Raw genomic sequence first — 17,219 nt, 5'->3', positions numbered from 1 at the left:
TCATATCTGTTGGATGTGTGCTGTGCGACAGAAGGTGCTCAAAATAACCACTTGTAGGGAAAAATTGTAAGAATTATTCTTTCATTTTACTTGTGATCCATTACCAAAAGTCAAAGTTAAGAGATATAAATAGCTTTAGAACTCTGATATTTTTTTTGTACATCTGTATATTTACTAATGTAAAACCAACAGGAATCTAAAACAGGACTTCCAAAACATTTGAGAGAAATAAAAATATAAACATATTTAACATAATCAAGCACATCTTAAAAATAAACAAATTACAAATAGTTATAAGGTAAATGAAACATTAATGAATTAAGAGCAGTAAAAAAAATTATATTTTTACGATTTAAAGTAGATATAAGTTAAATGATTTGAGAGAGTATTTTGTTTAAATAATCTGAAAAAGTACAATAGATCTAACGAAACTGGCTACAATATAATAAATGCAAAAAAGTTTTTAAAATTAAATGTAAATCTTTAATAAAATAATCTGGTTATTTAAAATTTGCTGAATGTTTTATTATGACATAATTAAAAATTTAATATTTTTTTTAAAGAAGTGATAGTGATATGATGTTGATAGAAGTGATCTGAAAATGGATTCTATAAATATCAGTTTTTTTTATTTTTTTTTTAATATATTTCTTCAATTTTATTATGAGTAATATACACAATAGAATGAATAATTTGTAAAACATAAAAATATATTAATAATACAAAATAATAAACATAATAATACAATATAATACATATATAAGAAAACCCAGATACATAAACACATGCATGTATACACAGATTTACATATGTGTGTGCACACAGAGCTTACTTACATACAAATGCTTTTTTCTAATTTCACATCACAATAAATCTTTATGACAAATTTGAAGACAGATGTTGAACAACAGTTAAATTATTTGCAAAAATTAATGTAATAATGAATCAATAATTGAACTAAAAACATAATTTTTCATTATATGTTAATGATACACCTAATTTTTAGGTAATCTTATACCTATAGTCTAATAAACGGCTTTACCACACATCCTTAATTATTCGATTAACCCATTGCCTACTGACCATGCAGCAATTGTGTGGTTGTGATGTTGCAATATGGTTCAGAATACGCAGGGTCTGCATGGTCTTTTTTTGTAAAATAGTACTTGTGTAAAATTCTACTTGCCTTACAGTTGTATTTTTGTTGATTCTACAATTCATTTAGTGTTTGATTTGTGTACATTTCACATCGTTCTAGTGTTCAATCATTTTTTACCAGATCAGACAGTCAATTTTCAAGTGTATAGCTCCAAAGTAAGTTTTACCATTTTATAAGGTTATTTTAAGTTTTTTATTTTATAATATATCTATTTTCTTACTGCAGTATCAATTCATAAGTTCTAGCAGATATTTATATTGTTTTATATGACTTAATTTTTTTTTTTTATACAATAACTTGTGAAAAAAACTCTTCGTTGGTATGTAAAGTTAGGAATACATATATTTCATATAATAATGAATAATAGTTATCTAATGTTTAAAAACCAACCATACTAAATCCATGATGAAATTAATAGATTTCAGAGACAAAGTTATTAGTGAGTGTTCTTCTTGGACCAAGAGAACTACCAATACTACAAGTTTCTGCAACAACAAAAAATTCATTTGCCTTCAAAATTAAGTGGGAAAAGAAAAGCCTGTACGATATGCAAAAAAAAAAAAAAACAAACTGAGAAAATTGACACCATTTGGCTGCAAAGATTGCCTTGGTGAACCAGGCCTCTGCTTGGAACCACGTTTTAGACTGTTTCATAAATATTGATATAATAAAAGTGCTTTATTATATAAACATTTATTTGTTTTTACTGTTATAACAATTATTATGTTTTATATAGTACAGATTTTTCTTTAATATTAAGTTGCAAGTAGACTAATGTACTTCCATGGTTTACTATTATTCCACAGTTTTATATTTATTGTTTTACAAAATTTGACATAGCCTATGTGTATTTTTTATTTTTGAAATTATTTCAATTTTAAGTGTGATGCTGTATACATATATGTTTTTATACTTTTTGAGCCAAGTAGTTTTACATCATCTGACTTTATTTTTAAATTTTGTTACTAAAAATATACTAACTGCTTTATAAATACGAGAAAAAATGTATTAAAACTGTTTAAATTTTACTTATTATTAGTATTCTTAATGTTTACATTTATTTTTTTAGGTATTTGTAATAAATTCACTACGATGGACAGAAAATTTTTTTATTTTATTATAATATTGACAAATAATTGCCATTTAGTATTTTATAAAAAAAATCTAGATTTTAACTTTTTAATGTTTTATTATATAAAACGTAATATTTTTTTAAAAAATATTTTGTAAATAAATTAAACAAATTGTAAATTGCAATAGTAATTATAAATAAAATAAAAAATTAGTAAATTTATTTTAATGAATGTTATTATATTTTTCATGTTTTATGAACAGCAAAAAATATTCATAAAATATGTTATATATTACTTTTTATCCTTATTTTCACAATATATTATTAAAGATGAATTTACATGCCTACACTACAGGAGTAAAATCACTTCATGAGGCAAACCACGCAACAGGTGTATAGTGAAAATTTCCTTTGTTTTCCATCTTTATAATCACTTTTACCAAGAAATCAAGTTAATGCATAATCAAAAACACTGATTTAACAAGAAAAAAAAGAAGAAATTCCCTCCCTTAAATTAAGAATTTGATTACAAGTCCCGCAGTCAGTGGGTTAAGACATACTGTTTAAATAAAAAAGTTGCAGTTTTATTACAAACTTATATATAAAAATACACATTTAAACTGAGATATATTATTCTTTACATGATTGGTTTACTGTTTCTTCAGTCAAATCATCAGTAGATGGTTCAGAATTACTTAAAATGTAACATTTTGATGTACTAGAGTCAACATCATTATTATTTTCCTTGGATCTGAAATGACAACAAACCACACTAATTAGCAAATTTAAAGACATACCACAGTGATTGATCCTAAGCTATGTTAGTGGATATAGTTTTGTTTATAAAAAAAAAAAACTTCTTGACATTTACTGTCTAATAATGTAAAGTAATGTTTAATAATTATTTTGGATTTATAAATAAATGTTTTTATAATCTTGTGTTATATTAAAACATAACTGTTGTATTCGTATTATGGTGTTTATCTTCTGTCATGAGTTAGATCTGTAATAAACAATTACATTGTTATTTTAGAAAAAATTATACCATGAAAATATAATTAGATCCACAAAAGAGACAGAAAAAAACTGCTATAAAATTAGGCATGCCACAGACTGCAGATGTAGGCAGTAAAAAAGTCATAGTATGAAACAGGTACAACTGGAAGTAAAGAAAAGGAAAGTATGAAGATTGGCAAATACAAAAAATTTAGTGAGGATTTAAAAATATAGTTTCTATTACAGAGGAATAATCACATTCCCACAGAGGGAGGAAGAGAGAGAAAGGTATGTCTATGTGTAAGGTAAGGTATGTGTATGTATGTATGTATATATCATGCAACTGAATCTATAATAAAAGAACTAGGCTTCACATTCACTATGAATTTCAAGATAAATGGGAGCCAGTGTTCATTATTACGCCTAATCAGATTGACTAGTGGAAGAAACACAGGCAACTGACAAACTATAGACAAAAATTTTCATCAAATAAAGAAAATTTAGATAACTTAAAAAAATTCAGTTAATTGAAAAAAAGGTTCTCTCAAGATGATCACACTTATTATCGAAAAAAGTCAGGTATTAATTTCTGTATATTGTTATCACACAATTTCTAAGAAAAAGAAGTATCTGTACTAATAGATAAGAGAATTAAAAATATTGATATGATTGCAACAGCTACAATCATAAACTAAAACCTGCACTGAAAGAAAAATCAAAACTCCTAGAATAATAAAAAGAACACAAATAATAATGGAAATTTTTGTGAAATGCCTATTTAGTATAGGAGTTAACAAAACTCTATGATAGACAGCAAAATACAAAAAGGAGTAGTTTTTTATCAGTCGTACCTCAGTAAATGTATTTCAGTAAAAAGGTTTCCTGTAGGAAAGCTTTCAATCCTCTCCAACTCTTCATCACACAGTAATACTAAAGAGCATTGTTACGAAGACATATGGACTCTTACTTCTGATACAAAATGTAACATTCCTATTTCATCAAATGAATAAAGCTACATTATATTTCATCAAATATAATGGCTGCAAGAAAAAGAAAATATCAAATATCTCTCATCGATACAATCTTCTCATGCTTAAACTTATAAATTAAAATAAGTGAAAATATATAGTATATATATATATATATAGACTAGATATATACGATTGGATGAACTCCATTCCAAATAACATGCTCCTCACATAAAAAAAAGAACTTTTCAGTAAGTAATAGTTTATTTTTATACTGTTAGAGAAAGTAACTTGTACGATCAACAAGCAGAAAATATTCACTTACTATTTATTTTACTTAAATTTTTAAGCAAAATTTACACCTTTTCAAATAAAAATATAGAAAAATTATTAAATTATTTAATAAAAATGTTATTATTACTTACCTATGGGTCTTTTGATGTCTTATCATAGTACCTTTGCTACTAAAAGTTCTTTTACACACAGGACATGGAATCAGTCTAACTACAGAATGCATCATTTTTACATGTTTACTTTGATTAGAACGTGTTTTGAATGTCACTCCACATAATTCACACAGGAATGGACGCTGAGTCGTATGTACAGTCTGCAACAAAGTAAATTATCATAATAATTATAGTACATCAGTGAATAGTATAACAACACAAAACATTTAAACAGAAATATAAATAATTAACAGTACTTATTACTCAGATATAAGACAAAGAGTTAAAACTAAAAAACTGTCATTCAACCTGGAATTTTATTTGTACGTTCAAGTTTTGTACAACTAAGACATCAGGCGTCTACCAAATTTCCTGGATGCAATTCCTTAATTTGTAATTGTACCCCCACAATAATCTCATTCCCAGTACACTCTTAAACAGAACTGCATTGAATTTCACTAATCTATTCTACAATCAATCTACTGATAATGAAAATAATATCCTACTTGTTTCCTCATTAAAATCTGAAAACACAATTTTCACCATCTTTTATAATAAATAACAATCAACTTGGTAAAATGTTTATTTACTGACCATCAAACGATCAATGTATGACAGAGACTGTAATTCTATTCAAGGAGAATACAGTATATTTTTACATTTTGATAATATTTATATTAAATTACACTCCTCTTAGTACTTTTCTTTTTTAAAAAAAGAAGATTATTACTGAAGGAATAAAAAAATAAATTATTTTATAAATTATTATAAATTTCTTATTTATATATCAACAACAGGCTAATAGTTACTGATAGACAATAATGAATTATGAAGTGTGTGAAAAATACCATGCCAGACCAGGATTTGGTGTCAAAATCGCCAAGCAAATTTTGTAAAAATCAACACCTCAGCCAAACACAGAAAAATGTTATTTTTATTCAGTAAGGAACTATTTTGGATTATCTAAAACAAAAAAGGGAAATTATTTTGATAAAAATTGATTTTTAATGTGTGCCAATCACAATGTAGGCAAATCTAACTACTAAAGCTTAGCTGACTCGACACCTGTTAAATAAATATACACATATATTGCTTATTTATCTTCTCACACATTTACTATACTTTATAAAATACATTGCTATTCTCCAATTATAAAAAAATAAGAGATCCCACAAAAAGTATATAATTAATTGTACTTCACTTTAAAATTAAGATCAGTTTTATTTATTTATTTTTTATTAAAAAATGTAGTTTATTTATTTACTTTACTTTTTTATTATTGAAGTAATAATTAAATTTTTCTCCAAACAAAAAATCATAGATTTACTGTAAACTGTTTTTAATCTTGCAACTAAGACTTAACGAGAATTAATAGATTATTTTATAAAAATATCAATAAGATCTATTTTTAAATGCGAAGTTTGACAAATAAAAATCAAGATAACTGGCTAATTCAGTTCAGTTTTTAAATAAACAAAATAATGCAAAAATTATTTTTTTAGTTACTCCTCCTTACTTTTCTCTTATAAATTAATTTTTCTACAACTGAAACGTCTCTGAATGTTGGAGAATAAAAGGATGTAAAGATAAAATGGCCAGATTTACATACATATAACAAAAATTAAAAATTAAACATTCCTGGCAAGATGGAGACATGCATAGTGTTGAAGAAAATATACCTCCCGACATTCTGTTGAAATGTCACAATAAACAATTCACTGGTGTAGTTATATGTATAATATGTAATAGTCATATCACAAGTGATTATAACAAGTAAAAAAATCAATTTTATGTGACAAATGTACTCATAATTTGTGAAGAACATCAAAACCTTAACCTAACCTCAATTTCCAAACAAGAGTTAATGCTGACAGAATTATAACAAAATTGAAAAATTTAAAAAGATAAAAGCAAAATAAAAAAACTTGAAGAGAATAACAAGTATAAAAATACATATATAAAACCTTAAAACAGGCATATAATGAATTGAAAGCAAAACAAAATACTAGAGTAGATGACACAAACTCATAATTTACTGTTAACAAAAAAACCAAAATAATATTCACATAAAAGTACAACATTTAGAAAAAATAAATACTAAATAAAAAAAAAATATATATATTCTGAATAAAAACAGAACTTGCCGAGCATAATAAATATCTCAAAGATAAATTAAAAAACATCAAGCAGTAACACTTTTAAAAGCAAACAAATCAAGTGTGATATTGAAACCTATAGATACATCAAGTGATACAGAAACCATGTATACAAAGGCAAAGGAAATACTGAATGGAGCTTAAAAATTCAAATAAACAATATCTTTACTGCAAGAGAAAAGATTACTGTTAAATGCAATATTGCTACTGATGTTATAAAAGTGCAGAGTACATTAAGTAATGATGCAATAGGGTTAAATACTGAAATTGTAACATTAAAACACCTAGATTAAAAATATTAAATATCGACTTGAATGTAACTTATAAAATAAAGAAGGCATTGAAAAAGACATAATCACAGAAATAAAGTGGCAGATGATGGAGCAAGTAAAAATACTGCAACAAATATTTTAGCAAAAATTCTACCTGTTGGAATTTCACAATATGAGAAAGTAATAATATATCATACCAGAAGATAATGAGTGAAAAATGAATATTTATAGAATATAATAGGTTTCAAATGGTGAAAGATTTCAAATTAAATACATGTTACAAATGTGATAATTATGGACAGAGTGGCAGTAAATGTATGTCTGATTAGATGACACAATTGTTCAATGAATCATCTCGATAGAGAATGTAAAAATAAATCTAGTCCCAAGTGTATAAATTGCTTACACTCTTGGAAAATTTAATGAAAAATTTAACATCAAAAGGAATGCTGAACATACTGCTACCAATTACAAAACCAGAGTAACCTATGAATATTTACTTCACAGAGTAATTCAAAAGACTGACTACCCATTTATATTCAGAAATGGAAAGTAAAAACACACAGTAAAATGAAATACAAGAAGCATTTTGTGAAATAATTTTTGATCCACAGGATGAAACCACAGATGATATCATAATAGAAGAGTTAACTGCAAAATAATGTAAAAGATTTAAACAAATTACGTGATGTATGTAACTTTACAATCAATAAATGTATAAACTTTAATCAATAATGACTTTTTTTATGAGTTTATTTTGCATTTTTAGATAATTATTATTTTCTTACAAATCATATATAGGTTTTATTTAATTTAAATTTTTTTTTTTTGTAAATTTTATAACTGTAATAATAATTATTTTCTTGTTTTAAAGGACAATGTTATCAATAATTTCTTCTAATAGCCATGAAAAGTAATAATGTATTGTTTTAATTAATGATAATTTATTTTATTATGCAAACAATGAGTAAATTAATAACGATAGATCAAACTTCATTAGTGATTTCATTTAGTTTTGATAGCCATTATTTTTCATTTTGCTTTCACTATAAATTTATTTTTCATTGTTATTACAAAACTTTGGATTTTCATAATAGGCTACGTTAAATTACATAGTTTTTGATACACCAATTTTAAATTTTGTTTAGCATTTATAATTTTTTATTAGTTTTTTGATATAAATATGGTATTTAGTAAATAATTAATCAAAATTCTTTCTTTTGTTAAATTATTTACATTTCTTTTACTTTAGAAATCATAAATGAAAAAGTACATAAAATGAATTGATAAAATATTTATTATTTTGCATTATTGTTGTACCTTATTCTTCTTCTAATAAAGGACGTAGTGCTTTTTTCCTCAAACATCTTCTATAACAATTTTCATTTTTTACTACAGAGGTAAAAATGTCCTGTATTTTGAAAACAAACTGAAATTTTAAAAAAACTGAAAACGTAGTGTTAAACTTGATTATAAGGTTGTAATGACTGACCTAACAAAACCGGAAAATAACTTTTCTAGAAAAAGAGCCAGCTGGACAAATGTAAAAAAAAACTTTCATTTAGCTCTCCTGTAAAATTTGCATTTTGTGACATGATGCTCTTGACCTCCCATAAACAGAACTATGAAAATGAGAAAATGTTCATAATAAAGTTATCAAGTGTCTCAAAAAAAAAAAAAATAGTAACAAAACTCAGTTACTCAATAGTTACAAAAAAAAAGTACATATTAGAAAAAATCACATTACACTATAAAGAACTATCACATAAATATGTTCATAACAGTTCTATTACATGAAAAAAAACAATACTTTGCCTAAAGTCAACAATGAAAAACAAAAAAATAACATGTATTTATATAAATCAGTATTTTATTTCAATTTGTTACCACATGAACTTAAAAATAAACGCTTCAAATATATTGGTTAAGTTTTTCCAGGCTGTTTACAGATGATTAAGCATCTCTGCAGGGTTCAATGTATAGTTATGTAATATTTTATGTAATTATGTATGGTATCTTATTCTGTAACCTGGTAATGACCAATAAATAAATACAAAACTGTTTTTAAAAACAAATCTCAAGATATTTACTTCAATTTAAGTTTTTTAAACCAAGTAACTTTTTACTCACTCTTGCAACTATCTGCAATGATACATGAACTTTATTCAATACTTGTGGCATCAGCTGATGTAATTGAACTTTTTTTTTTAGTTAGGAAGTCATACATTTAGCAGATAGTTTATGTTAACTGCCAGGAATAATTTCAGCTGATACAATAAACACAATAGCACTAATGTCACTAAAATTGATCCAGTTGAGAAGGTAACCTCTTCTGCAAGTTCTCTGACAGTCAATTGGTGATTTTCATGCACCAGTTCATTGATTTTCTGAATGTGGGTGTCATCAGTTGAAATCAAAGGCCTTCCTGGTTCAGGGTCATCTTCAACTGACCGATAACCACTTTTAAATCGTGAAAACCATTCGTAACATTGCATACAACCCAGAGCTCTGTAAGCTTGTTTCAAAAGTTGAAACATTTCTGTGAAAGTTTTCCCCAGTTTCATGCAAAATTTTACATTGTATCGTTCCTACTGAAAATCACACATTACAAAAATCACTACTAACACATTGCATTCAAATAATAACACGAAAACTAAACGTGATATCAGCAATCCAAGAACATGTGGTTACAGGGGAGTTTATGTGGACACAATGCTCCCAACTGCATATCACTAAATATCTCTGTTGACGCATAATTAAAAATGTTCGGTTATTTTATGAACAGACCTCGTAATAATCTCAAAACAGTTTCTAAATAAACAGAAATAAAAAGTAAAAAAAATTAATTTTACCATATGTTCCTTCAACTGTGTAGATGAACGGCATACTTTATTACAATGAGGGCAAGTAAAAGTTGGTCCACTTTCACCATGAATCATCTTATGTTGCTTTAATGTGTCATGTCGTTTAAATGATTTTCCACAGTGATGACATAGAAATGGTCTCATTAATTTATGCACATCATTTGTATGCCTCTGTAAATGGCCCTTATTCTGTGTCTTATAAGCACACTGAAAAATAATAGCATCAAAATTATATTTTTTCCATAAAATAATAATCAGTTTACAAACATTCAAAAATTAAAAATGAATTTTTATGAGCTATAAAATATATAGATATTTTTTTCTTTTAACTAGATGACATGTACATATTCTGCCAATACTCAATTTTATTTATTTTTTCACGTTTCTTAAGGAAAAAGTAAATTTAAGATAAACAGACCACAAAACATAAACCTAAGAAAACAGATATAATACATATTTATGTAAAATAAATTTTATTAAAATCTTCTTGACCGATAAAACAAACTGAATGGAAATAAGTCACGTCTAACACAACAGCACTCCTTCAGAAGGATCACAATATTGGTTTTTTTAAAAATATATTTAAATAACTTCTAACTTCACAATTAAACACATATTTTAAATTCCCCTTTCTAATGACCGACACAAAAATATATCAATTAATTACACAACATTTATAAATGAGAAGCATATCCATGTGCAAGATTAAAATGATTATTTGAAATCAATCCATTGCCTGGTTTAACAGACACAGATATAGTTTATAATATCAAATGTGATGCTGTTTCTTAAAGGCAAAATGGTGCTCTTTTCAGATTATCTTATTATTATTTTGATTTTCAATCACATTCTTATAAATATATATCTTTTGCTTTTTTTTCTAATGATAATAAAGTATGGCAATACTAATTAAATATGAGAATAAATGTGGTTCAAAATAACCAATTAACATGATTTAACCATACACTTCTAATTATATAAATTCAATATATGCCATCTAAGAAAAAAAAAATCAACATGTACTTTCTTATTATTATCATAATCTTAATTACATTCCTTTCCTTTTATCTAACTACTACACGTCAAGCTGCAGATTGAGACCTCCTCTTAACTTTACTTCTCCTATATTCTTCATTGAAACCTTCTTTACCTCTGTTTTCTTTTCAGGTCTTCCTTCACATTATCTATCAATTTTTTTTCTAAATCTTTTTTGTATTATAACTAAATAAAATATTTATTTTGTTACTATTCACTTGGCTATGTCTGAAATATACACTTTTTATTAACTTCAATTCATAAAAAGTGTTCAACTTAAAAGAGGCCCCATCACTTAGTAGTTTATATTAAATGCATATTTTTGTTAAAATGCATATACTGGTGTGAGATGGGTAAAATAATATGGAAGATGTTGATACGATTGGAGCTGGAGTGATGATGGCTGTCTACTGCCTACACATTTGAGTATTTCCAGTCTGTGACAAGCACTGGCTTTTGAATAAGGTTGTGTAATTGTGTATTGTTTGTTAAAATGCAGTTAACTATTGAAGAATGTGTATTTGTGACGGAAACTTATTTAAAGACAAAATCTCATGTTGTGTGTAAGCAAATTTTCAGGGAAAAATCTGAAAAGGAAGCACCAGTGAAAAGTGTTTTCAAAAGTTAGTTAAAAAATCACACATGACAGGAGTTGCCAGGAACTCAGTCAAACATTTTGACAAGTGTATAGATGTGGATGAACATCATTTTCAACACCTTCGGTAAATTATTATATAAATGGTTTGTCAATGAGCTATTATTTATAAATTAAACTAAGTGAAAGGAGCCTCGTTTAAGTTCAACACCCTGTAACTTAGCTAATAATCATCACAGCTTTATTTCAATTTCATCATCTCTTCATCCTTCAGTTTGATTTTGATTTCATAAATTTAAAATGAAAATATAACAAAAAATTTAATTCATTTAATAGGTTTTTAAAATTTCTTACAGAAAATTCATCAAATATAATTTCTCACAGTGAATAGAAATTCACTAATACAAGAAAACATGTTTAATGTTATCTAGGATAAAATTTAATTTAATTTTTAAAGTGAAATTTATTTCTTTTTTTTTCAAACTTCAAATTTTCTATTTATTTATTAGTACAGGTGAATAAATCAGAATTTATCAATTCAGCAAACACGTGAGTTTTCAGAATGATAAGAAAAATAAGACAAGCACATGAAATTTCAAATATCAAGCTGATTTACAAATAAGTTAAGGTTCATAGCACAAACCTCCTTTTATTTATTTTGCACACAGCCCTTCATACCAGTAAAATATAAGTCAATAAAAACTATTAAATGTTTTCTGCAGGGCATCCACACACCCTATATATTTTACTGTCTGTTCTACAAATGTGAAAAAGCAACAGCCAATCTTTGTAAATACAGATATACACTTTTCTAAAATTTCAAGATTCGGATTGAAAGATACCTCATTAGCCGTTTTCAAATCTCTCATTCTGTTTTTAAGGCAAATTAGTAATTACTCAAACAAACAAGTAAATTGATGTCCAACAGATTTGTAGGACAAGTGAAAACCAAAGATATAAATATTGGCACCAGTATGTTTAATAATCAGTTTAAAGATGTAGCTATTTAAGATTTTTTTATATTAATTTTTAGGAAATTCCAACAGTCTATGAAGTAAGTACCAGACATGTTAGATTCCTAATGAATTTTTTCTGGACAAGTTCTACTTCATTCCTTGTTAATATGATGTCATAATTACAAATCACACAGCATTAACCTACAATCAGAATAAGTCAAATAATCCTTCACAGAATTTTGATATTTGTGCTGATTCATTCAATCAATCTAAGATTCTTCTTGCTAGAAATGGCTTATTTAACTGAAAATTATGCTCTCAATGTGATCAGTAAAATGAAATACTGTAACACTCTCAATATCCAGTTAACTTGATGTTAACAGTAGGTTCCCCATGAAACAGTTACACTTCTTTGACAGCACCATCTTTCTAATGAAGGTACAGTTTTTTTGAAATGAAGCAGTGTTGAATTATATCTACAAAATTTAATTAATATCATCTTACAATATAATTTTTACCTAGTTCACTATTTATCTCATAGCTTATCTTAAAGTCATCTGCAAAAAATAAAAAGTTCAATATTTTCCCTGAGATAATAAATAGAACAAACAGAAGAAGTCTAAGATTCAAGTCCTGGGGAGTGCTGCGTTTAGTATGGAATTATTTTGATAAGTAAAGTATCTCTTTAAAGGTAGACAATGTATGACTGCAACCAACAGTGATTTTAAATAAATCACTTCTTAAAACTTTTAAGCAAGAAAAATACGGTTTTACTGAAAATACAGATCAACTGTTAAAAAAGTGGTCAGGCATGTACAACAAACAATCTAAATCCATTAAATAAAACCCTAATTGTCAGAACTAAATAGGTAATATTATCATCATCATTTACTCCTTAACATAAATGTATTAATGACAAATATCTTATTATTATTGAATTTAAAAATATTCTAAAAATTTACAGTAAAACTTTGAAGAAATATCTCAATTTGCTTACAGTGATCTACAGCCAGTAACAAGCTCATTCTTATACAAGAAATGATATAAAGAATTCATACACATTTTTAAAAGAATCAGGAACAAGGGTGGAAGGAAGTCCAAGGAAGATAAACTGCAACAAAAAAAGCGGTTTGTTCGTATGGTTGGACAATTTTTTTTTTAATAATTTATTATCTATTTTTAAATTGTTCAACCAGTTCAGCATCTATACCATATTATTAACCAGCAAAGATGAAACTTTCTAATATGTTCACATATGCAACTACCAAATTGTACAACAAAAACTGCTTTACATTTTTTCTCTTTATTCATTCTTTTTTTTTCTAAAACAATAACATAAATACATAGATTATATCTATGCAGAGCCCAATTTAATCTAAATTTTAAAATAACAGTATTAGTCCAGAGCTGCCTACTGTGTTGCCCACAGTGACACCAAATTTTCACACAAGTCGGGTATTATTTTTTTGAGATAACTTAAAAACCAGACAATCTCTGTTCTCCCACATGTTAATATAGTTTATTTTTAAACAACTAAGATTACGAGACAACCAAACTGATAAAATTCATTGTATACCAAAAGATATATATATACTAATAATTTAAACTGATCAGTCAATAGCAGTAACCAAATTTTACAAACTTGAAAGTATAATTTAAATAATCACCAAATAAATAAATAAAAAATAAATCTTTTATACTACAGTTAAATCTCATAAAAAGGACATCATAAAGTCAGTTTATTTAAACTTTACTTTGAAAAGTATGTTATACTTAGTTGTAATGAAGAAAAAATCGCATATTATGCAATGCAATTATTCTGTCTTATCTTTCACCTAGACCTACTGTAGTTGCATTCCAGTGATAACAAAATCAGCAGATAAAAGAAAATCTTAAGGCTTTTACAATATTCCATGTAATAACACATGGAGATTTAGAAAATAACATGCACCATAATGCTGAAAAAAAAAGTAGTAAATAAAAAGGTTCGTAATTACAACAAAAAAAAATTGTACATGACTTAAAGAAGTCAATGATGCTTGTTGTATTGTTTTCTTTGGGTAAATATTCTATTTCAAATAATAAATTGAGAACTGTCTGTGGAACATCTTTGGTTTTTGGACATAAATTTTTAAACTTTCAACTTCTCAAGATGCTTCACTACCTCTGTTGAAGATACAGTTTCAAATTTTTTTCTTCCTCCTCTTCATTAGTTTCTTGCAATTGTGCCATGGTCACAAATTCAACAACTTCACTCTCTGTTAGGCGGTGACTTGTTTCAATTCCAGTATCAATGTTGATGTAAGTCATCAAAAATGTTAATGATGATGATTGCAGCCCTCCAATACACCAATCCATTTGTATTCCCTGCACGATGTTGATTTCTGTGGGGACTTTCAATTCAACATGGATAAGAATGCATTGAACTAGTAGATACTTATGAAAGTAGAACTTTACATTACAAATAATTTCCTGGTGCAGTAGCTGCAATACAGATATGCAGTTAGCCGGGTGGAATTTAAGTTTAATATTTTCTAATTTGCAACCTTTTTAATGAGCAGAGAAATTATTCACCAACAATAGAATTTTCAGTTTTTGTTTACCCAAGTTTTTGTCCATTTCAAGATCCAGTCTACAAATAATTCTTTGGTCAATCATGTTCTACTATTGGCTGCTTATTTTACTGGCAGAGATGCCACACCTTTAAAGCATCTAGGCTTTGTAAATTACTCTACAACCATGGTTTTCAGTTTGTCTATACCATTAACACTGTAACAAAATAATGCTGATAGTCTTTTTTTTGACTGTTTGCTACCTACACACTTCTCTCCACTGTTGATGTTATTTTATTATATAACATCTGACAAAAAAATGCAGTTTCATCTGCATTGAAAATATCTTTTGGATTGTAATTTTCAATCACATTATTTTGATGATCTTCCTTCCACTCACAAGCAGCATCCATATCATCTTTAGCTTCCTAACAGTCTTCCAAGAGTAATTGCTTGAAAATCCTGTACATTTAACAATGTTGCAAATTTTCTTGTTCTGCTTGAAGCACTAGCCCAGAAACAGTAATGCTACTAGATCTAACCTCTTTAAACCATGTGTCTACTGTCTCTTCCGTTTCATGACAGTCCCAAAGACAAATCTTCTTCTTACTGGGGCAGATTACAGTATTTATAAATTTTTAGTTTTTCCCTTGTCTTTTATTACTGCCAATAAAGATGTTGACTTCATATTGTAAGCACGTGTTACATCAACCTGCTTTATATCACTTTTGATCTTTTATATTGTCTCCACTTTCCATTCTATGTGAACTGCTTTCTTTTTTTTATTTCCATTGCAATAGGGCAGTAAACCAACAATTATCAAAAGTCCTGATATATCTCTTTTCAAATTCCATACATGAACACAACTACAAAATTTACTTATAAGATTAAAGTGTATTTACCATCTTTATGAAGATTTACAGAGCCATTCATGCTTCAAACAGTATTATTGATTAGCTCCAATAGATGTTATCAATAGCTGAACGCTGCATACATACCAAAGAACATATTAACAGAAGTCTTACATGTGTAATGTGTAAAAGTGAAATATCCGTGTAATGTGTTTAAGTAAATATGAAGTCCATTATTATTACATTTCACTATATTTCAATGCATATCAGGTAGATAAAAAAAAATTAATTTCACATATAAATTTTCAAATAAAATTAATAGTGGAGACACCTTTAAATAAAATATGATTTATTTAACATATTGCACTGTTGATTTTACATATAATTGATAAAGTCTTTTTAATAACCAGCTGATGATGAAGTAAAATAATATGCAGCACTCCTATAAGAAATTCTCATTTTTTTTAGAGATTTGAGGTATTTCAATATTTTGCAACATACACATCAGTAGTGGTTACATTGAATAACCCTCTGCCTCAAACATGAATATTCAGCAGTAGTTAATTTTTTTTAAGTTAACTAAATTTTTTAAATTTCAATGAACAGCATGAAAAACATAACATTTAAAATTATTAAATATTACAATAAACTTTCTTCTTTGTTTCTGAAAATGAATCATTTAATACTTTTAAATTATATGAATGGAACTAACATAATTTTAAATATTGAAAAACATAGAAAAATAGAAAATTAGACTATATAAAGTGAGGATAAGATAATATTTTATTCCTCACAATATTCTGGACTTTAATAAAAAGCATATGACTTATCAGATAATTTAAGAAAAAAAAAAATTAAAGTAAAGCAGCTTGTCTCAATTTATTCCTGTTTCTGCATAAATAAATTCGCACAGAAATTGCAACCAGTGGTTCACCAGAGGTCTGCAATAGTTCAATTAAACTTTTCTTAATGGACTTAACACAACCTGAGATAAAAAAAAAAAAAAAAACAGAATTTTCAAACCGTTTCCAAATAGAAATTATTTATATTACCACAACACTACTTTTTTTTTTAATGATGATGTCATATGGCTAGAATAGATTATGTACTTATACCCAACACACATTGAAATAAAATTATAACACAAGTGTTCAATAAAATTAAATTGCAGTAAGAAAAAAATCAACCAAGAAATTAATTACTTTTATACTATAAAACATATAGAAAAACATAGCTTAATTTAACAGCTTACTAAATAAATAAAAAGTTGAAAACTGAGGTCAGTGTAAGTCTACAA

The 17,219-nt window shown here is 26.6% G+C and overlaps 1 protein-coding gene across 2 annotated transcripts in view; it reads right to left on the bottom strand.

Annotated features, from left to right (window-relative positions):
* Positions 1–335: 335 nt before the first annotated feature.
* The window catches only part of LOC142322138 (uncharacterized), a 34,104-nt gene continuing 17,220 nt past the window's right edge, over positions 336–17,219 (bottom strand). Inside the window, exons 6-8 of one of the 2 annotated variants that reach the window (XM_075360869.1) lie at positions 9,922–10,140; positions 4,621–4,802; positions 336–2,982 (exon numbers count right to left, since the gene is read on the bottom strand). In XM_075360869.1, the coding sequence (XP_075216984.1) occupies positions 2,862–2,982; positions 4,621–4,802; positions 9,922–10,140 (522 nt within the window). In that variant the 3' untranslated portion in view covers positions 336–2,861. The remainder of the gene's footprint in view (positions 2,983–4,620; positions 4,803–9,921; positions 10,141–17,219) is intronic. The other variant, XM_075360868.1, reaches the window with a different exon arrangement.

The sequence above is a fragment of the Lycorma delicatula genome, chromosome 3 (genome assembly GCF_047948215.1).
Source record: "Lycorma delicatula isolate Av1 chromosome 3, ASM4794821v1, whole genome shotgun sequence".
Taxonomy (NCBI): Eukaryota; Metazoa; Arthropoda; class Insecta; order Hemiptera; family Fulgoridae; genus Lycorma; species Lycorma delicatula.
Note: the sequence above shows the minus strand (reverse complement) of the source record. Positions and strands in the feature narration are given on the sequence as shown.